Genomic DNA, 22574 nt, shown 5'->3' with positions numbered 1-22574 from the left:
CTTGGAGAGAAAGAAATAGTATGGCAGGAGTTGAAAGATATGGAATAATAGAAGGGAAGCCACAGCATATGTGTAGAAAAAAATAAACTTTTCCTCTATTGTCTGTCACACAACACAACAACAATCAATATGGAATAATTCTGTGACCAGATGTGCAGGGTGTTTTCCACACACACCAAGCAATCCTCCCGTGGACACAAGCTGGGGGTCCTCCAGTTCAACTCAGTCATTATCTACCTGCAGATAGCATCACATCCCCCAGTTTGAGGACTCAGTCACCAAGACTGAGGCTCCCATTTCTGATGACAATCAAAGCCCCAGAGCCTCTGCTTTTGACTGATGAGCTATAAACCACAAATCCCGTGGACCCCCCAACTGGATTTGACTAATTTGATAGAATGGCACATAAAACTCACGGAAAATAATTTACTGGTTAATTATAAATAGTACAAAAGATGCAGATAAAGAGATGCATAGGGTAAAGCATGAGAAAAGCACTTGGAGCTTCCATGCCCTCCTGCAAAGACTGAAGGTGTCTTAAGCAACAAGGCCTTTATTATAACACAAATCAGGGCAATAGGTGGCAGACTGTCTGAGATTCATGACTGGCAGGCTGGAAAATTCCATCTTAAGAATTCTGTGAGATCCAAAAGATCCCTGAAAAAGGTAGTCCATTTTTTCAAGTTATCAGAAGAGTCCTCTGTGCCAAAAATGAGTCAGGTTCATGGCCTAACTCATTGGAGAGAAAGAAATGAGAATAGAATGAGTGCTGAGGATACTAAAAAATCCCTCTGTTGAATGAAACAAAATCAAAGTTACTTCTGGATCATGATGAGTTAGGCGAATGATGTACTGTGGGCACCTGCCAAGTGGTAAAGGTGAAATGCTTTTTAGAAGAGAACTGTAAGTCACAGAAGTCTAGCAAGAGACCTGGGCAGGTCGAAAAATACTATGCAGTTCCCACATACCTGGAATGTATGCAGCTATTTGATGTATGACATTCAATTTAGGCAGATGGCATCCTCATAAGGGGTTTCCTCCAGTGTTATAATGAAGAAAAAATAATATTACCTCCACATCTGTGGTATTTTCCTCATGTAAATATTGTGGTAACCAATGAGAGGGCTGAAGGCTTTCTCACATTCATTGCACTCAAAAGGCACTTCTTCAGTGGGAGCACTCTTTTATGTAAAGAAGCTAGCGTTCTAGCTAAAGAATATTCCCCATTTGTCACACTCATAACACCTTGATCCGGTGTGAACTCTCTGGCCTTGAAGGAGCAAAAAGCCTGGGCAAGAGAATTTCCAAAATTTGCTTCACTTATAAGGCCTCATTCCAGTATGAACTCTCTGATGGCGACGGAACGAAGAACTGTGGCGAAATGATTTTCCACAATCAATGCATTCATATGGCCTTTCTCCAGTGTGAACTCTCAAGTGTTTAATAAGGCTGGAGTTTTCAGCAAAGGATTTCCCACAGTCACTGCACTCATAAGGCCTTTCTCCAGTGTGAACTCTCAGATGTATAATAAGGCTAGATTTTCGGCTAAAGGATTTCCCACACTGCCCACACTCATGCCTTTCTCCAGTATGAACTCGCTGATGGTGAATGAGGTTGGACCTTAAGCTAAAGGATTTCCCACATTCACTACATTCATAAGGCCTTTCTCTAGTGTGAACTCTCTGATGCTGCAAGAGTGAAGAGCTTCGGCGAAATGATTTTCCACACTCAACGCATTCATAAGGCCTTTCTCCTGTGTGAACTCTCAAGTGTTTAATAAGACTGGAGTTTTCAGCAAAGGATCTCCCACATTCACTGCACTCATAAGGCCTCTCTCCAGTGTGAATCCTCCTGTGTTTAATGAGACTAGATGTATAAGCAAAGGACTTCCCACATTCATTGCATTCATAACGCTTTGCTCCAGAGTGAACTTTCCTGTGGTTAATGAGACTGGACTTTTCAGCAAAGGCTTTCCCACATTCAATACACTCATAAGGCCTTTCTCTAGTGTGAAGTGTCTGATGCTGCAAGAGTGAAGAGCTTTGGTGAAATGATTTTCCACACTCACTGCACTCATAGGTCTTTTGCCCAGTATGAAATCTCTCATGAATATGGAGTGTAGGCTTTTGGTGAAATAATTTCCCATATTTGCTGCACTCATAAGGCCTTTCTCCAGTGCGAACATTCCTGTGTTTGTGATCTCTTCTGGGTTCAGTGAGGCAGGACTTGTTCTTAAATAATTTCCTATATTCCCCACACTCATAAGGCCTTTCTCCACTATGACCTCCCTGGTCTTTGTATATATGTATACACGTGCTCTGCTTAGAAGGTGCTGCCTCATCTTCCCCTCCATGCCAACAACCTAAAAGCAAAGAAATGCTGGTGAGGTACATGTTGACTTTGTTGAGTATGCAGCCTACCCACAAGAGTATCTGACAAACCAAAAAACTAGTCTATGGAATTATTTGCACAAACAGGGAGTTGGGTTCAGGTTGAGGTTGGGGCTGCTTAGCATTATCACAGATATAGAAGGCCTCATATTGTCAAGGGCATGACTAAATGAGGCAACAGACAGAATAAAGGCAGGGTCTATAACTCCTTCATTTGCAAACAACTTGCCTGTGGAACCTTATTTGCTGATGACATGTGAGTACTATATAAATAATATGTCCAGGCCCCCCCCAACATGACTAGAGCACAACATCCTTTGGTCAGGGACTGTTAAGAATAGGTATATACGTGGCCGAGAACCGTGGCTCATGCCTCTAATCCCAGCACTTTGCGAGGCCAAGGCGGGTGGATCACAAGGTCAGGGGTTTGAGACCAGCCTGGTCAACAGCCAACATGGCAAAACCCCGTCTCTACTAAAAATAAAAGTTAGCCAGGTGTGGTGGCATGCACCTGTAATCCCAGCTACTCGGGAGGCTGAGGCAGGAGACTTGCTTGAACCTGGGAGGCGGAGGTTGCAGTGAGCCTAGACTGTGCCACTGCACTCCAGCGTGGGCAACAGAGCAAACTGTCTCAAGAAAAAAAAAAAAAAAGATTATATACTCCATAGAGGCTGGGCGCGGTGGCTCACACCTGTAATCCCAGCACTTTGGGAAGTTGAGGGGCGTGGATCACCTGAGGTCAGTTCAAGACCAGCCTTGCCAGCATGGTAAAACCCTATCTTTACTAAAAATACCCCAAAAATTAGCCGGGCGTGGTGGTGGGCCCCTGTAATCCTAGTTAGTCAGGAGGCTGAGGCCAGAGAATCACTTGAACCTGGGAGGCGGAGGTTGCAGTGAGCCGAGATCGCACTATTGCACTCCAACCTGGGAAACAAGAGCGAAACTCCATCTCAAAAAAAAAAAAAAAAAAAAAAAAGAATGGGTATATACTTCATAATACAAAATACATGAGCCAATATTGAAGACCACTGCAGACAGAGCCGTGAGAAAAATAGGTGAGACGTGGAGTCCAGATATATGAAAATTAGTCCTGGGCTGGATGTAATAGCAGAAGCAACAAGGTGTAGGACTAATAAACTGGCACTCTCAAGAATGGGGAAGGAAAGACATAAAGTGGGGCTACTTCTATTGGCATGAAAATACTAGTCAAATAGAAGAGGTCTATGGCATAATTTGAATACAGCCCTGATGTCATGACCTTACTGACATGCTATTCTTCAGAACCAAGCTGCCCCAAGTCCTTGCTAAGGCTGGACTCATTTACATCTTAGGGACAACCACGGGCTCTTCATTTCACCACCAAGATGAGCAACTACATGGAAACTCGATAATGTAAGTACTAAGGGAAAAATAGGACAGACGAACAGCCAATGCTGGCTCAGAACAACTCTGCATTTGATATTCCACAGGAAAAGAAACTAAGTATTACAAAAAGAATTCCTTCCTATATATTTTTAGAGATGAGAACCTGCTATGTTGGCCAGGCTGGCCTCAAACTCCTGGGCTCCGAGTAGCCTCTGAAGAGCTGGGATGACAGGTGTTATTGTGCCTGATGAAATACTACAAAAAGAATTTTGAAGTAGGGTATTGCAAGAATAGGTTGTGGTTCATGTACATAATGACCACATCAGTGACGACAATTCGTAGCATGAACAAATGTGAGCTAAAGGAGGGAAACGGAACTTGAGACAAACAGAAGCCTTGGATCTGCACAGTCACCCAGACAGGCAGAGGACAACCAAGGTGGGAGGCATTAGGGTGACTTTAAGACTCCTGACCCTGACTCCTTCCCTGGAAGCCTGCAACAAAGCAGGTTGGGCCTGCTCAAGGAAAGGAGAGGGCAGTACGTACACCTCAGTCCAACCAACAACAGAACCTCTCCAGAGAACTGGAGAATGAAGCTGTGTCCATGGTCCTGGTGTGAGAAAGAGATAAGGCATAAAGGTGAGGGGCACAGACTAACTCAGGTCACAGGTGAATATGAGTACCTTACCCAGGGAGGATATAAGTGTCAAGGTCTCCAGCATCACGTCACGGTACAGGCATCTCTGAGCCTCATTAAGAAGACTCCATTCCTCCAGGGAAAAGTTTACAGCCACATCTTCAAAGGTCACACTGCTCTGTTATGATGGGGATAGATGAAACCACAAATGGCCCCTATGCTGAAGACCCACAGTCCACTTCCCCAACATATCTACCCTTGCCCATCCTCCTCCTCCCAGGATCCCCAACTCAGAGGAGAAATTTTGCCCACTAGTGCCACTGTGTCCTCATGGGACCATTAATCATGACACATAGCCGTCAGCAACAAGAGGCAGATAAGCACACAGGTATCTATGCTGTGGTCCTGAAATAAAGGGTTCCATCCTCTCCTTTCTAGCAATTCCCCTGGTACAGCAAAGGTCACATGAATCCCAGTGCAGTGCCTGAGGCCTTTCAAACATAATCCTTATGTACGTACACATCCTTCCCATCTTTGGACACCACAGACACATGCCAATTGCCACCACCACCTAACTGCCCACACTATAGGCCTCTCTCTGGTCTTGCCAGAAGTTACAGTATTTTAATCCCCCTTTCTTCTACTGGTAAAGAGTAGGAGTTTCACCCTAGGGTTATGATGATGGCCAAACACAACACCTGACGCTGAACACAAGTCATCAAGAAAGTTCATTAATCAAATATGCTCAGCGCTTGAGAGAAGAGGACACCACTCACCACAGAGAGCCACATGGGGGTTGCACTATGCATAAGAGAGAGTGGCCGGGCACGGTGGCGCACGCCTGTAATCCCAGTAATTCGGGACGCCGAGGCGGGTGGATCACCTGAGGTCAGGAGTTCGAGACCAGCCTGACCAACAAGGTGAAACCCCGTCTCTACTAAAATACAAAAATTGGCTGGGTGTGGTGGCATGCACCTGTAGTCCCAGCTACTCAGGAGCCTGAGACAGGAGAATCATTTGAACCCAGGAGATGGAGGTTGCAGTGAGCCCAGATGGCACCACTGCACTCCAGCCTGGGCAACGGAGCAAGACCCTGTCTCAAAAAAAAAAAAAAAAAAAGAGCAACCAGGGATTGTGGTATGTAAGCTTTGCTCAGTCAAGAGGGTGTGATAGTCCCTGATTCCCGTAAAAGAACGCAACTGGCTTGTTTTTATTTTTAATTTTTGAGACAGGGTCTTGTTCTGTCACTCCTGCTGGAGCATAGTGGCACAATCACAGCTCACTGCAGCCTGAACTTCCTGGGTTCCAGCAATCCTCCCATCTCAGCCTCCTGAGTAGCTGGGACCACAGGTGTGCGATACCACACCCAGCTGCAACTGGCTTGAGTAACTCTGTGGGTAGAAATGAAATTGAAACCTGCATTGGGTGCGGTGGCTCACGCCCACGCCTATAATCCCTGCACTTTGGGAGGCCGAGGTGGGCAGATCACGAGGTCAGGAGATCGAGACCATCCTGGCTAACATGGTGAAACCCCGTCTCTACTAAAAATACAAAAATTAGCCGGGCGTGGTGGCGGGTGCCTGTAGTCCCAGGTACTCAGGAGGCTGAGGCGGGAGAATCATGAACCCAGGAGGCGGAGCTTGCAGTGAGCTGAGATCCGCCACTGTACTCCAGCCTGGGCGACAGAGCGAGACTCCGTCTCAAAAAAAAAAAAAAAGAAAAAAAGAAACTGAAACCTGCTACAAATAAATAATAACCAGGAACTCTGTCTAGTCCTCTTGATTAAAAGGGTAGTTAGGCTAGGACACATTATCCCAAAGAGCAGAGTGGGGAGGGGGATTTGCACTCAGACCATTAGAGGTAGTACTGGTATCACCAGACATGAAGGTAGCACATGATACTGACCTTAACTTTAGGGCTTACACCATAATGTGGCTGACATCATCCACAGTAGTCTTGGTAAATTAAAAAGGAATCCAAAATTACCACAGAATTCCAATGTTTCTCAATAGCAATGGTAGCCCCAAATCACTCTATGAAGCCCTCCATGCATAAATCCACAGACAAAAAGAACCACTAGCATTTTCAGATATTTATGGTTCTATTCCACTTCTGTGCTGCATTTGCTATCCTCAGAAACTATGACTTTTTATTTATTTATTTATTTATTTATATTTTTGAGATGGAGTTTCACTCTTGTTGCCCAGGCTGGAGTGCAATGGCGCGATCTCGGCTCACTGCAACCTCCACCTCCCAGGTTCAAGTGATTCTCCTGCCTCAGCCTCCCGAGTAGCTGGGATTAGAGGCATTAGCCACCACGCCTGGCTAATTTTATATTTTTTAGTAGAGACGGGGTTTCTCCGTGTTGGTCAGGCTGGTCTCCAACTCCCGACCTCAAGTGATCCGCCCACCTCGGCCTCCGAAAGTGCTGGGATTACAGGTGTGAGCCACCGCGCCCGGCTGACTTTTTTTTTTTTTTTTTTTTTGAGACGGAGTTTCACTCTTGTCACCCAGGCTAGAGTGCAATGACACAATCTCGGTTCACTGCAACCTCTGCCTCCCAGGTTCAAGCGATTCTCCTGTCTCAGCCCCCGAATATCTGGGATTACAGGTGCCTGCTACCACGTCAGCTACTTTTTTTGTATTTTTAGTAGAGATGGGCTTTCATCATGTTGGCGACGCTGATCTCGAACCCCCGGCCTCACGTGATCTGCCCACCTTGGCCTCCCACAGTGCTGGGATCACAGGTGTGAGCCACTATGCCCGGCAACTATGATTTTCTTCTGTCCACCTAACCCCATTCAAAGCCCAGAACCACTGGTCATCAATCTCATGCATAGTGACTCTCACAAGGTGACCATATTTGCCTCCACATCCACCAGGCTGAATCAAACACCCCAGGCCACACTAAAGTCATCTCAAAATCTTGGTAAGGCCACAAAGTGGCCAATAAACACAAGCTCTGGCCTGAGTGTCATCTTCCCTCAGCTACTCCTATGCGTCAGCATGCATCTCAAGTCTATTCATTCCTTGGAAGCATTATGTTACTTGCCAAACTAGTCTGTCAGATGTATCCTCCCTTTCCAGCGTAGCCAAGATGGTGAAACCCTGTCTGTACTAAAAATACAAAAATTAGCCAGGCATGGTGGCAGGCACCTATAATCCCAGCTACTCGGGAGGCTGAGGCAGAAGAATCACTTGAACCCGGGAGGCGGAGGTTGCAGTGAGCCGAGATTGCACCACAGCACTCTAGTCTGGGCGACAAAGCAAAACTCTGTCTCAAAAAAAAAAAAAAAAAAAAAAAAGAAGAAACAGCTGTATCCTCCCTTCATGGCCATTTACCTCCCTTACCTGTGTTTCTCAAATCCAATACCATCACCAGGTACACAAGCAGGAAACCCAAACTCCACTTCCTGTCCAATGGTGTCATCAACATAATCTGAAGGTTGTGCCTTCCAAATGTGAGCCATGACTCAATCATTTCAGTCCACACAGTAGTTACCATATATTAGATACCTCCAATATCAACGCTTCCCCAGATATTTGCATCTATGTGTCCAGCTGCCCATTTAATAGCTCCACTAAGTAGTATCTAATACATTTCAGAATCTTAATATGGGTGTGATATTGTGAAATATATATTTGGTCATCTCCTTTTCTGGCATGCAACTCCTAAAATTCATGATATTCTCAAATTTATAAGTGACTTTGAATGGCAATGAGTTGACTGATGGTTGGAAACCCCTAGATAACTTCAGGATGGAGACCGGTCAGGGAAAAGAGACTATGTCAGGATTCGAGGTCTGGGAAGTTCAGCCCCATACCCCAATCTCCAGAAAGGGGAGAGGGGGCCAAAGGTTAAGCTGATCAGCATGGGCCAATGATTTAATTAATCATGCCTATGTAATAAAGCCTCCATAAAACCCCATAAAGACAGGGTCTGGGGAGCTTCCAAATAGCCAAACACATGGAAGTTTCTGGACGGTGGTGTGCCTGAAGATCATAAAAGCTCCGGGTCGCTTCCCCTTATGCATCTCTCCATCTGTAACCTTTGTAATAAATACTCTTTAAAATAAACTGGCAAATTAAAGCGTCTCCTGAGGTTCTGTGACTGGCTCTAGCAATTTAATGGAAGCCGAGGAAGGGGTCATGGGAACCTGATTTTTAGCAAGTCAGTCAAAGGACAGGTAAAAAAAAAAAAAAAAAAATTCCTGGGGCTTGTGATTGGCATCGAAAGGGGTTGGCGGACAGTCCCCTGGGACTGAGACTTCACCCTGTGGGATCTGATGTCCACTGCAGAACTACTTGGTGTATGAGGAAAACCATCCACACATTATCTAGTCACAGAAGTACTCTGTGTTGATTGTTGTGGGGGAGAGCAGAGCAAAAGCAATTTGTATTTTTTTCCACGCAGAATGGCCAAAACAAACCTCCTGATAGCCTCAGTGAATATTACACCTGCTATCAACTTGCTCATCTCAGTTGATGCAGCTCCCATTGCTACAGCTGCTAAGATCAAAAACCCAGGGGTGTTTCCTGAATCCTCTCAAGCTCTCACTGTTCACATTTAAAAATTGAGTTGCCGGGCTGGGCATGGTGGCTCAAGCCTGTAATCCCAGCACTTTGGGAGGCCAAGGCGGGTGGATCACGAGGTCAGGAGTTCGAGGCAGCCTGGATAATATGGCGAAACCTAGTCTCTACTAAAAATACAAAAATTAGCTGGGTGTGGAGGCGCGCGCCTGTAATCCCAGCTACTCCGGAGGCTGAGGCAGGAGAATCGCTTGAACTCAGGAGGCGGAGGTTGCAGTGAGCCAAGATTCCACTATTGCACTCCAGCCTGGGCAACAGGTCCAGACTCCATCTTGGGAAAAAAAAAAAATTGACTTGCCTCTCTAAAAAACACAAATCCAGATCTAGCCACATTGCCTAAGCCACAGCTCTAGTCCATTAATCCTCACCTCGACTAGGGCAGTAGCTTCCAGTTTGATCTTCCTCCTCCCTCAACCCCACAGTCTGTTGCCCACTCAGTAACCAGACAGCGCCTATTAAGAAATTGGTAACATCACCTCACCCCTCTAGTTTCACTTCTAAGTAAGTATTTGCACACCCCAGTATCAGTTCCTGGGTGAACCCTCCACATGTGTTACATTAGTTGACAGACATAGCAACAACTCCCCATAACCTATGTCACTGATGTAGGTTTGGGGTTTGAGGTTTTTCCAAGATCCCCAGATTGAAGGACCGGAGAAATGGCACTTAAGTGTCCTAGGAGGTGCGGTAGTTCCTGCTTGGCATCCCAGCACTTTGGGAAGCCGAAGCAAGAGGACTGCTTGAGCCCAAGGGTTCGAGACTAGCCTGGGCAACATGGCGAAACCCCATCTCTCTCTCTCTCTCTTTTTTTTTTTTTTTCAGACGGAGTCTTTCTCTGTCGCCCAGGCTGGAGTGCAGTGGCGCGATCTCGGCTCACTGCAACCTCTGCCTCCCGGGTTCAAGCGATTCTCCTGCCTCAGCCTCCCAAGTAGTTGGGACTACAGGTGTGTGCCACCAGGCCTGGCTAATTTTTTGTATTTTTAGTAGAGGAGGGGTTTCACCGTGTTAGCCAGGATGGTCTCAAACTCCTGACCTCGTGATCCGCCCGCCTCGGCCTCCCAAAGTGCTAGGATTACAGGCGTGAGCCACCGCGCCCGGCCGTGAAACCCCACCTCTACTAAAAATACAAAAAGCCAGTTACTCGGGAGACTGAGATGAGAGGCTCTCCTGAGCCCGGAGAGGTCGAGGCCGTGCTGCGCCGTGATCGCGTCACCGCAACCCAGCCTGGGTGTTGAGTGAGAACCCGTCGCCGAAAAAAAAAAAAAGATGCCAAGATCTAGACATGTGGGTTAGGATGAGGACCAGTGAAGGACTAGAGCATCCCCTACTTCCTACTGTGGATTCTGTAAGTGCTTCTGTAGCCATGAGGTGTGCCAAAAGGCAGGGCTTTCACAAATGTGTCTGTGCTCGGATTTGATAGACTCAGGCTTCTCTGTAAGCTTTTTTTGGCCCTGCAGCCAGATGACCTCAGACTGAGTCTCTAATCTTGTGGCCCAGTGCTCAATGTCACCTCTCAATGATTCAACCTCTCAATGTCCTCATCACTGCCTTCAACTCTGTTCTTCCTTCGAACATCTTTTGGGAATCGTAACTCTAACACAGATTTCCTCCTTTGTTCAAAACTGTCCATGGCTTTTAGCGTCCTCACAGTCAAAGTTCAACCCTCAGCCTGGTACTGAAGAAACAACTCCGCCTCGGCCAGGCGCGGTGGCTCACGCCTGTATTCCCAGCACTTTGGGAGGCCGAGGCGGGCGGATCACCTAAGGTCAGGAGTTCGAGACCAGCCTAGCCAACATGGTGAAACCCCGTGGTGGCACACGCCTGTAATCCCAGCTACTCGGGAGGCTGAGGCAGGAGAATCGCTTGAACCGGGGAGGTGGAGCTTGCCGTGAGCCGAGATCGCGCCACTGCACTCCAGCCTGGGCGACAGAGTGAGACTCCGTCTCAAAAAGAAAAAAAAAAAAGAAATAACTCCGGCTCACACTTCTTTCCCAGTAGACACACGATGTCCCCGTGTTCCGCATCCTCCTGCCTCAGTCGCGCCTGCAGGCCTTTGCCCTCCGCCAGTCTCGCTCTGCCGACCGCATCAACTGGGTGTCGGAAACAGGGATCCCACCCGCCGGCGCCTCTCCGTCCCTGACAGAGGCCTGGGCTGCAGGGACGCGAGGAGGCGGCCCTCAGGATCAGGGGCCTCAGGGTCTGGGTGGGTAGGGTGGGTAAGGCCCGGAGGTCGCAGCGCTCACCTGAGCAGGGGCCCTCAGAGCGGCTGCTGCCGCCATGACTCTGGGCGGGGGGGGAACGCGGGCTCGGCGGTGTTCCTGTCGTTGTCCTGTCCCGGGTCGCGACCAGCGGCGTCGCCGAGCCTCAGATCCGCCTGTGTGCAATGGCCACAACCACTCCTCCCGAGCTCGTCCAGACCCAGCATCGCCGGATGGACCTGACAGGCCAAAATGGCTGCCACGGCTAGGACGCCGGAAGTCCTGGCTTGACTTTACGTGCCCCGGCAATGGCACGGCTTCTCTGAAGCTTCATTGGCTCAGCCACGTTTCCATTTCGCAGGGCGGATTCTGGGTAATGTAGTTCCCAGACATGGGCAGCGCTTAAGGTGGCTTTCTTCCGACTTTCCGAAGAAAGGGGCAAGCTCCACTGCGAGGGGCGCTAGGAAATGGCGACTCCAGGTCCAGATGCGGAGGAGGGTCTCCCATCTTAGAAGAGGCCATACGCACATTTCTGGGGGTACTGTGTGCAACTGATTGCCCGCGTGTTTGGAGACTTCTTATTTCAGAATTTGTGATGCTCGGCTTCTTCCTTTTTTTTTTTTTTTGTCTTTTTTTTTAAGACATAGTTCTCTCTGTCACTCAGGCTGGGGTGCAGTGGTGTGATCTTGGCTCACTGCAGCCTATGCCTCCCGGGTTCAAGCGATTCTCGTGCCTCAACCATCCTAGTAGCTGGGATTACAGGCGTGTGCCACCATACCCTGCTAATTTTTGTATTTTTAGTAGAGACGGGGTTTCCTCATTTTGGCCAGGCTGGTCTCGAACTTCTGGCCTCAAGTGATCCGCCTGCAATGGTCTACCGAAGTGCTAGGATTACAGGCGTGAACCACCGTTCTCAGCCCATTAGCAACACTTTTATTTATATCTTTAATACTACAGATTCCTCTAGAAATCTGATATCAACATCAAAAAGCTAATGAGACAAATGCTATTATGTTACAGGACAATGGCTGCGGTGTTCAAACATGGAGTATGTATGCATGAGAGAAGAGAGAGACCCTCTCACATTGTTTTATATTCAGTAAAAACAACAAGGAAGTAGAACCAAAGACAGGCAACCCCGCGCCAGGCCCGAAACCAGGCCTAGGCCCGCCTGGCCTAAACCCAGTAGTTAAAAATCAACTTACGATTTAGAAGCCAATGTTATTCATAGATTCCTTATATTGTATAGAAGAACATTGCGAAACTCCCTGCCCTGTTCTGTTCCCCCCGGACCACCGGTGCATGCAGCCCCTGTCACATACCCCTTGCTTGCTCAAATCAATCACGACCCTTTCATGTGAAATCTTTAGTGTTGTGAGCCCTTAAAAGGGACAGAAACTGTGCACTCCGGGAGCTCAGATTTTGAGACAGTAGCTGGCCAATGCTCCCAGCTGAATAAAGCCCTTCCTTCTGCAACTCGGTGTCTGAGAGGTTTTGTCTGCGGCTCGTCCTGCTACATGCACAGGGTGCTTTTACACTGAGATATTTCAAGTGCCTTAAATCCATGAGTTCACCTCTTTGCTGGCAAGTGCTTATCATTGTCAGTGGCATTGGAATCAGAGCGACTCCATCTTGAAAATGGGCTGGATAAAGTAAGGCTGAGAAATACTCGGCTGCATTCCCAGGTTAGGCATTCTTAGTCACAGGATGAGATAGGAGGTTGGCACAAGATGCAGGTCACAAAGACCCTGCTGATAAAACAGGATGTAGTAAAGAAGCTGGCTAAAACGCACCAAAACCAAGATGGTGATGAAAGTGACCTGTGGTCATCCTCACTGCTCATTATACGCTAATTATAATGCATTAGCATGCTAACTCCCGCCAGCGCCATGACAGTATACCAATGCCCTGGCAATGTTTGGAAGTTACCCTATATAGTCTAAAAAGGGGAGGGAACCTCAGTTCTGAGAAATCTACACCTCTTTTTTTTTTTTTTTTTGAGATGGAGTCTCGCTCTGTCACCCAGGCTGGAGTGCATTGCTGCGATCTCGGCTCACTGCAACCTCCGCCTCTTGGCCAAGTTCAAGCGATTTTCCTGTCTCAGCCCCCCGAGCAGCTGGGATTATAGGCGCCTGCCACCGCGCCCAACCTGTAAAATTTTCTATACTTAAAAAAAAAGTTGGCTGGGCGCGGTGGCTCACACCTGTAATCCCAGCACTTTGGGAGGCCGAGGCGGGCGGATCACGAGGTCAGGAGATCGAGACCATCCTGGCTAATATGATGAAACCCCGTCTCTACTAAAAATACAAAAAAATTAGCTGGGCGTGGTGGCAGGCGCCTGTAGTCCCAGCTACTCTGGAGCCTGAGGCAGGAGAATGGCTTGAACCTGGGAGGCGGAGGTTGCAGTGAGCCGAGATCACGCCACTGCACTCCAGCCTGGGGGACAGAGCGAGACTCCGTCTCAAACAAACAAACAAAAAAGTTGGCCGGGTGCGGTGGCTCATGCCTGTAATCCCAGGACTTTGGGAGGCAGAGGTGGGCGGATCACGAGGTCAGGAATTCGAGACCAGCCTCACCAACATAGTGAAACCCCGTCTCTACTGAAAATAGAAAAATTAGCTGGGTGTGGTGGCGCATGCCTGTAATCCCAGCTACTCAGGAGGCTGAGGCAGGAGAATCACTTGAACCCAGGAGGCGGAGGCTGCAGTGAGCCAAGATCGTGGCACTGCACTCCAGCCGGGGTGACAGAGGACAGAGTGAGGCTCCGTTTCAAAAAAAAAAAAAAAAAAAAAAGCTTTCTTGGATTATGCTTTGTATAAATTAAATTGGATATTTAGTGTAAACTTTATTCGGTAATGGAGGTGAGGGTTTCCAGTAGTCTTTCTTTCCCCAAACAATCATTTTCTCAGATTTCCCGTGAGTTGGCTCATAAACATGTTGTACCATAAGAAATTGAAACCTCAAAGGCAAGATGGGTCTCCTGTTGGGTCCACACCAAAATTTGTAAATGGGGGAAAAGCATTACCGCTTTGTTAGCCATATCTACTTTTTCTTACCTGAAGCCTCTTTTTGAATCCCTTGGAGTTCCTGTTCAATGGCACTTATTTTGAATGTAGTGACTTTTATAGTTTCATGTGATATTGGTGTCAAGAGAGTCTTTTTGCTGCTGGATCTGCGAAATAATTTTTTTTTACTCTTTGGAGAGGTGAGTTTGAATGTTCAGGAACATTAATAAAACATTCTTTTTTGATAATTGGATGGCTTCTAAATGATCAGAAACTTGAGAGCCATGTTTAATTAGATATCTGGGGGAGGTTAAGTAACCTCACTGGCCAGGCACAGTGGCTCATGCCTGTAATCCTAGCACTTTGGGGGACAGTGGGGGGGTGGGGGTGGGGGTGCATTATGAGGTCAGGAGTTCGAGACCAGCCTGACCAACATGGTGAAAACCTGTCTCTACTAAAAATACAAAAATTGGCCAGGCATGGTGGCTCATGCCTGTAATCCCAGCACTTTGGGAGGCCAAGGTGGCCAGATCATGAGGTCGGGAGATAGAGACCACGGTGAAACCCCGTCTGTACTAAAAATACAAAAAATTAGCTGGGCGCCGTGGCGGGTGCCTGTAGTCCCAGCTACTCGGGAGGCTGAGGCAGGATAATGGCGTGAACCCGGGAGGCGGAGCTTGCAGTGAGCCGAGTTTGCGCCACTGCACTCCAGCCAGAGCGAGACTCCATCTAAAAAATAAATAAATAAATTAGCCGGGGGTGGTGGCGAGCGCCTGTAATCCCAGCTACTCGGGAGGCTGAGGCAGGAGAATTGCTTGAACCCGGGAGGAGGAGGTTGCAGTGAGCCAAGATTGCACCACTACACTCCAGCCTGGGCAACAGAGCAAGCCTCTGTATCAAAAAAAAAAAAGCCTGATTCCATAACATCCCAAGGTCATGAGCTACACCAATAGCATAATACCTTTAAGTATAAATATTATCCATTTGATTTTTGGCCAGTTGACAAACTGGTGAGTGCTGTTAATTCAGCTAGCTGTGCTGATTTTACTTGAGGCAAGTGATTGCTTTTTTTTTTTTTTTTGCTTTTTTTTTTGAGACAGAGTCTCCCTCTGTCACCCAGGCTGGAGTGCAGTGGCGCAGTCTAGGCTCACTGCAACCTCTGCCTCCCAGGTTCAAGCGATTCTCCTGCCTCAGCCTCCCAAGTAACTGGGACTACAGGCGCCTGCCACCACACCCGGCTAATGTTTGTATTTTTAGTAGAGACGGGGTTTCACCATATTGGCCAGGCTGGTCTTGAACTCCTGAACTTGTGATCCGCCCGCCTCAGCCTCCCAAAGTGCTGGGATTACAGGCATGAGCCACCGCACCCGGCGGGACTGCTCTTTCTGATGTCCACAAGAGACACAAGGTTGTAGCCTGCTCAGTATTTTCAAAATGTATCCTTTAGATCCGATCCATCTGTGAACCAGATAATATCAACATTTTTACATGATGTGTCCTATAAATCCTGTCTGGACACCAATTCTGTGAGTAGAATACAGTGATGAAATATTTCATCTGTTGTTTCAGGAAGCTGCACTGCAGGATTAAGAGTATTACAGATAGAGAGGGCAGCATATGAAGCAGACAGTGTAAGTATGTCATAAGAAACCAATCTATTAATGGAAAACTGCTGTGTATTATGTGAATTCAAAAGAGCTTCTATAGAATGAGGAGCCTCCATTACAATTTTCTGAGTAATCGTAAGGAGCATGGCAGTGGCAAAAATGGCCCTCAGACAAAGAGGTCACCCATGTACTACATGGTCTAATTGCTGACTATAATAACCAGTAGCCCTACATTGTCCTCCAGGTTTTTCAATGAGAACACCCAGGGAACTGCCATGGCTTACATGAACAAAAAATCGCAAAAAACAAAGAAAGGAAAAACAGCAGCTAATAATTTGCATGGGCCAAAGCGGGGGCTTGTAAGGTTTTTCTTTATTTATTATTTGTCCTTCTGATGTCCAGTGTATGAGGTTAGGTTGATCTTTCTACAATGCATATAAAGTCTGTGGCATTAGAGAAAAATTGGACATCCAGCTATGACAGTAGCCAGCCAAGCCTAAAATCCTGTTGTCTTTTTTTTGTTTGTTTGTTTATTAGATGCAGTTTCGCTCTTGTTGCCCAGGGTGGAGTGTAATGCTGCGACCTCGGCTCACTGAAACCTCTGCCTCCTAGGTTCAAACAATTCTCCTGCCTCGGCCTCCCGAGTAGGTGGGAGTACAGGCATGCACCACCACACCTGGCTAATTGTGTATTTTTAGTAGAGACGGAGTTTCTCCATGTTGGTCAGGCTGGTCTCGAACTCCTGACCTCAGGTGATCCATCCACCTCAGCCTCCCGAAGTGCTAGGATTACAGGCGTGGGCCACCGTGCCTGGCCAAAGCTGTCTTTTACTTTTTGGATTAGGGTATCGAAGAAGTCCGGTTACTCAATCCAGATGTATCTGTAGTTTCTCCCTAGGAATTAATTGTTCCAAATATTTTAGTTCTGTGAGGCAAAACTGGAGTTTTTCTGTAGATAGCTCATAAAGCAAAACTGGAGTTTTTCTGTAGACAGCTTATGACCTCTTTTTGCTTTTTGTTCCAGGAAGTGCAAGGAGTCCTTTTTATAATTATGCAGATTGGAGAAGCATAACAAGAGAAATTTAGCTCAGCTAGGTCAGCCTTTAATATGTGTGAAAAATAAGTTGGGCTTTTGGTATAACCTTGAGGCACAACAGTCCAGATATATTGATATCCAATCTAGGTAACGGCAAACAAATACTGTCAGGGTGTATTGGTATGCCTAAAAAGCACTGCATAAATCAACACCAGTGACATATTCACAGTTTACATGTACATTGGATAAAAGAGTGTGGGGGTTTAGAACTACTGGTTGATGAGGAATCACAGTAGTATTTTTTTTTTTTTTTTTGAGACAGAGTCTCACTCTGTTGCCCAGGCTGGAGTGCAGTGGAGTGATCTCAGCTCACTGCAAGCTCCGCCTCCAAGGTTCACACCATTCTCCTGCCTCAGCCTCCCGAGTAGCTGGGACTACAGGTACCCGCCACCACACCTGGCTAATTTTTTTTCTATTTTTAGTAGAGACGGGGTTTCACCGTGTTAGCCAGGATGGTCTCGATCTCCTGACCTCGTGATCTGCTCACCTCGGCCTCCCAAAGTGTTGGGATTACAGGTGTGAGCCACTGCGCCCGGCCGAATCACAGTAGTATTAATAGTTCTCAAATCTTGTATAAATCTTCATCCTTTCCTGTGAGGTTTTGTGTCAGGAAGATGGGACTATTAGGACTGGTGGAAGGGATAATCAATCCCTTTTCAAGGTAATCTTTGGTTATTTGTTTTATTCCTATTATAGCTTCTTGTTTTGAGATGATGTCTCCCTATGTTGCCCAGGGTGGCTTCAAATTCCTGGGCTCAAGGGATCCTCCTGCCTCAGCATCCTGAGTAGTGTTACCTGAAAAATACCAGGTTCATTCACCTGGTGCATAACAAATGACTTTCCATGAGAACACAGGTTTTTGTTTGTTTGTTTGTTTTGAGACGGAGTTTCACTCTTGTCACCCAGGCTGGAGTGCAATGGCGAGATCTTGGCCCGCTGCAACTTCCGCCTCCCCAGTTGAAGTGAATCTCCTGCCTCAGCTTTTGGAGTAGCTGGGATTACAGGCGCCCACCATCATGCCCAGTTAATTTTTGTATTTTTAGTAGAGGCGAGGTTTCACTATGTTGGCCAGGCTGGTCTTGAACTCCTCACCTCAGGTGATCCATCCGCCTCAGCCTCCCAAAGTGCTGGGATTACAGGCACGAGCCACCTCACCCGGCCAGAGAACACAGGTATTGATCAATAGTTTTATTACTTGGCTCAAGTGAAGAGGACACTGGGAGTATTCTCCAAAGCAGTGTCTCCCTGAGGACAAGTAACAGGAGAGTTTTATGGTATAATGGTGATGGGAGAAGGTGCATCAGTGCATGTAGAATTGGGGTCCCAGTTGCACAGATGCAGTGAGTCATACCAGCACATAGAAAGCATGTTATGGTAATGAAGCTATAGCTCCTTCCAGAGTGGAGACTTCAGCATGTTAATAAGGAAAGTTAACTTGGGTTCATCTACACTGCTTGGGGTCTGTCAGGAGCTGTTTTAGCCCAACAAGGTGATTGCATTCAAACCATGGTTTGGAGAGGTACAGGCAGAAGGGGAGGAGGCTGTAAAACAGGGTAATTGCTCAAGTTGATTATATTCCTATAATCCATGGAGATCCTCCCTGTCTGCTTACAGAGGCTGAAACTACAGGTGTGCAACACCATACCCAGCTTATAGCTTCCTGCTTCAATGAATACTGTTTAATATTGGGAAGTGGTTTATTTGGAGCTACCTGTATCTGTACTGGTGTGGCCATTAAAATTTTCCCTAAGTCTGTAGACAATTGACACTGTCACCCGAAAAGCGGTCTTGATCCAGACCTCATGAGTGAGACTTTGTCTCAAAAAAAAGAAAAAAAAAAAAGAATTAACAGAATTGACCAAGTTGAGCCGGGCGCATTGGTTCATGCCTGTGATCCCAGCACTTTGGGAGACCAAGGCGGGTGGATCACAAGGTCAGGAGTTCAAGACCATCCTGCCTAACATGGTGAAACCCTGTCTCTACTAAAAATACAAAAAAATTAGCCAAGCGTGGTGGCGGGCGCCTGTAGTCCCAGCTACTCGGGAGGCTGAGGCAGGAGAATAGCATGAACCCGGGAGGTGGAGCTTGCAGTGAGCTGAGATCACACCGCTGCACTCCAGCCTGGGCAATAGAGTGAGACACCATCTCAAAAAAAAAAAAAACAAGAATTGACCAAGTTGAGGAAAAAAATCTCAGAGCATGAAGGCCGGCTCTCTGAAACAACTCAGGGAAAATAAAAAACAGGCCTGGTGCGGTCGCTCACATCTGTAATTCCAGCACTTTGGGAGACCAAGGCGGACAGATCAAGAGGTCAGGAGTTTGAGACCAGCCTGGCCAACATGGCAAAACCCCATCTCTACTAAAAATACAAAAATTAGTTGGGCGTGGTGGCAGGCGCCTGTAATCCTAGCTACTCGGGAGGCTGAGGCCGGAGAATTGCTTGAACCAGGGAGGCAGAGGTTGCAGTGAGCCGAGGTTGCGCCATTGCACTCCAGCCTGGGCGACAAGAGCAAGACTCAGTCTCAAAATAAAAAAAAGAAAAGAAAAGAAAAAACAACACAGAAGAAAACCTTCAAGAAATATGTGATTATATAAAGTGGCCTATGACTCTTTGGCATGCCTGAGAGACAGGGAGAGAAACCAAGCAACTTGGAAAATATATTTCAGGATATCACTCATGAAAATTTCTCCGACCTCGCTAGGGAGGCCAACGTTAAAATTCAGGAAATGCAGAGAACCCCTGCAAAATACTACAAAGAAGACCATCCCTGAGACACATAGTCATCAGATCCTTCCAGGTCGAAATGAAACAGAAAATATTAAAGGCAGCTAGATAGAAGGGACAGGTCACCTATAAAGGGAACCCTGTCAGGCTAACAGCAGACCTGTCAGTAGAAATCCTACAAGACAAAAGAGACTGGATCCCATATTCAGCATTCTCTCTTTTTTTGATTTTTATTTTTGAGACGGAATCTCACTCTGTCACCCAGGCTGGAGTTCAGTGGTGCAATCTCGGTTTACTGCAACCTCTGCCTCCTGGGTTCAAGCAATTCTCATGCCTCGGCCTCCCAAACAGCTGGGACTACAGGCACATACCACCACAACTGGCTAATTTTTTGTATTATTATTATTTTTTTAGTAGAGACAGGGTTTTGCCATGTTGGTCAGGCTGGTCTCAACCTCCTGGCCTCAAGCGATCTGCTCACCTTGGCCTCCCAAAGTGCGGTTAATTCTTGTGATTGCATTATGAAATTCTTGTAGAGCATTTTTCAGCTCTATTAAGTCAGTCTGGTTCTTTCTTATAAAGGCCATTTTGTCTATCAGCTCCTGTATTATTTTATTGTAATCAATAGATTCCTTGGATTAGTTTTTGACTTTCTCCTGTATGTCAATGATCTTGATTCCTATCCATATTTTGGATTTTATTTATGTTATTTCAGCCATCTCAGTCTGGTTAGGAACTACTGCTGGGGAACTAGTGTGGTTGTTTTGAAGTAAGAAGACACTCTGGCTTTTTCGGTTACCAGAGTTCTTGCCCTGGTTCTTTCTCATCTTTGTTGGCTGATATTTCTTCAATCTTTGAAGTTGCTGAACTTTGGATGGACTTCTTTTTCTTTTATCCTTTTTGGTGCCCTTAAGAGTTTGTGGTATAATGTGGCTCCAGTCAACTGTCTTAATTTCTGGAGCATTTTAGGGGTCCAAGGCTCAGTTCAGGACTGCTAGACTGTGTGCTCTAATACACGGGGCCTGGTATCAGGCATCCAGCTTTGTCCTATGATCCCTGGAGGTCAGAAACCTGCCATGCTGGAGGGTCTAAGTTGTTCCCAGACTATTGGTAACAACACTCTGAAGGGCAGTGCCAGCCCCAGTGCTTAGGGTGGTGGCAGCAGGATCCATGCTTGTTCCCACATGCCAGCAGCAATGGCAGTGGTGGGGTGTACGTTTATTGGCTGTGATGGAGTGCTGGTGGGTGTAGGGGTGCCAGCCTCCACGTGAGTGTTCACAGTGCTGGTGGTGGCAGCACAACATGGAGGGGTAGGGAAGGGGGTTCCATTGATGTCCCAGTACACATTCACACCAGCAGTGGTGTTAATATGGAGGCAAGGTGCTGGCAGGTGCAGGACTGTTTGTACCCTCTGTGCATGCATTCACATGGGTAGCAGCTGATGCTGGTGAGTGGAGTGTGTCTGCTGGTCTGTGTAGTTTTGTGCTGGTTCAGGGGTGGGGTGCTGGCAGGTGCAGGCTGGCAGTCTCTGGGATCGCAAATGCTCTGACAGCAATGGTGGTGCAGCGAAAAGTTGGGGGGATGAGGTGTGCTCACACTGGCAGCTGTAGCATGACAGGGTGCACATGCACACGCATGCTGGTGGAAAAGAGAAGGCAAGGTCCACTTGCGTGCACATATGCTGGCAAAGCAACGTCGGGGGTGGCCATAGGTGAATGCATGCAGGCAAAGTGTCTCAGAGAGGCCGCAGTTTTGGGAAGGTGCAGGTGGGCTGTTGCACGACTATGGGATTTCTCAACTGCAGTTCACCAGCACAGGAGCTATGATGTACACCCCCATAAAGGACCCCACCTGGGCAACCGAGGTCGCACTGCAAGCAGGTGTGGGTAGCCTGGAGCCCTGGGAGAGACCAGCTGACCAAGAGGTGCTCAGGTCCAACCATCCCCAACTTATCGGCAAGAATGCCCTGCACTGATCAGGTCTGACTTCCCTAGGGCTAAAGTCTGTTAGGGAAGCAAGGCGAACCTTGAAATATGGGCGTGTCTAGCTGTGCTCCACTAGAGATGCTCCCACCCCAAATCCTCTGGGCTCTGCACTGGCTGGAGTTCTGTCCCTACCACTGCTCTAAGCAGCTCTCCCTGCCAGCTCAAGTGTTCATGGGGGTCATTGAGTCTCCTGCTGGCAGGTTTCCAAAGTTTCTTTGTGCTGAGCTGCCTTTAGCTGGAGGAGCAGTAACACAAGTACCCCTGTGCCACCACCAATGGGACCATGTGGGGTCAGACCTGTAGCCAGCAGAGAACTGGGTGCTGCCCAAGGCTCATACTGACCACTTCCTGGCTACTCCGTGTTTGTTCAAGGCCCTAGGACTCTACAATCAGCACGGGGCAAAACCAGCGAGGTTTATGTCCTTCCCTTCAGAGTGGCAAGCTCCTCCCCATCCTAGGCACATTCAGAAAAGCCATCTGCGAGCCAGAGCCTGTAGTGGGAAACCTTAGGAATCTATCTGGTGTTCTACTGCAGGTGAACTGGCACCCAAGCCATAAGACAAAGTCCTTCTCACTCTTCCCTCCTGTTTTCACAAGCAGAGGTGTCTCTCCCCATGGTCCTCACCAGTCCAGGACTGTGGGACTCACAGGCTTGTGGTGAGTGCTGCCAGGCTTGGGACACTGTTCAGGGCAGTGGGCTTTCCTCTGGCCATCCAAGAGCCAAGGCCTGAAATTAGGGACCCTAAGAGCCTACTTGGTGCTCTACCCTACTGTGGCCAAACTGGTATCTAAGCTGTAAGACAAAGTCTTCTTTACTCTTCTGTTTCTCAAGCAGGAGTCATTCCTGAAAGCCATCACAGCTGGGAATGTGCTGGGTCACACATGAAGCCAGCGTCTGAGTCTCACCAATGGCACATGGTGAGTACTGCCTGTGTATTACTGCTGATTATTCAGGGCCCAATGACTCTTTAGTCAGC

The 22574-nt window shown here is 47.5% G+C and overlaps 1 protein-coding gene across 5 annotated transcripts in view; it reads right to left on the bottom strand.

The window, feature by feature from the left end:
* Positions 1-22574, bottom strand: part of ZNF586 (zinc finger protein 586) — a 44965-nt gene that overhangs the window by 20814 nt on the left and 1577 nt on the right. Inside the window, exons 1-3 of one of the 5 annotated variants that reach the window (XM_063802321.1) lie at positions 11226-11458; positions 4444-4570; positions 969-2362 (exon numbers count right to left, since the gene is read on the bottom strand). In XM_063802321.1, coding sequence (XP_063658391.1) covers positions 1317-2362; positions 4444-4570; positions 11226-11261 — 1209 coding nt within the window. In that variant the 5' untranslated portion in view covers positions 11262-11458 and the 3' untranslated portion in view covers positions 969-1316. Of the gene's footprint in view, positions 1-412; positions 2363-4443; positions 4571-11225; positions 12066-22574 lie in introns of those variants that run through there. The other 4 variants (XM_003316738.6, XM_063802322.1, XM_054673035.2 and 1 more) reach the window with 4 other exon arrangements.

The sequence above is a fragment of the Pan troglodytes genome, chromosome 20 (assembly GCF_028858775.2).
Source record: "Pan troglodytes isolate AG18354 chromosome 20, NHGRI_mPanTro3-v2.0_pri, whole genome shotgun sequence".
Classification (NCBI taxonomy): domain Eukaryota; kingdom Metazoa; phylum Chordata; class Mammalia; order Primates; family Hominidae; genus Pan; species Pan troglodytes.
The sequence above is the reverse complement of the archived record's forward strand: the minus strand, read 5'-3'. Positions and strand labels throughout refer to the sequence as shown.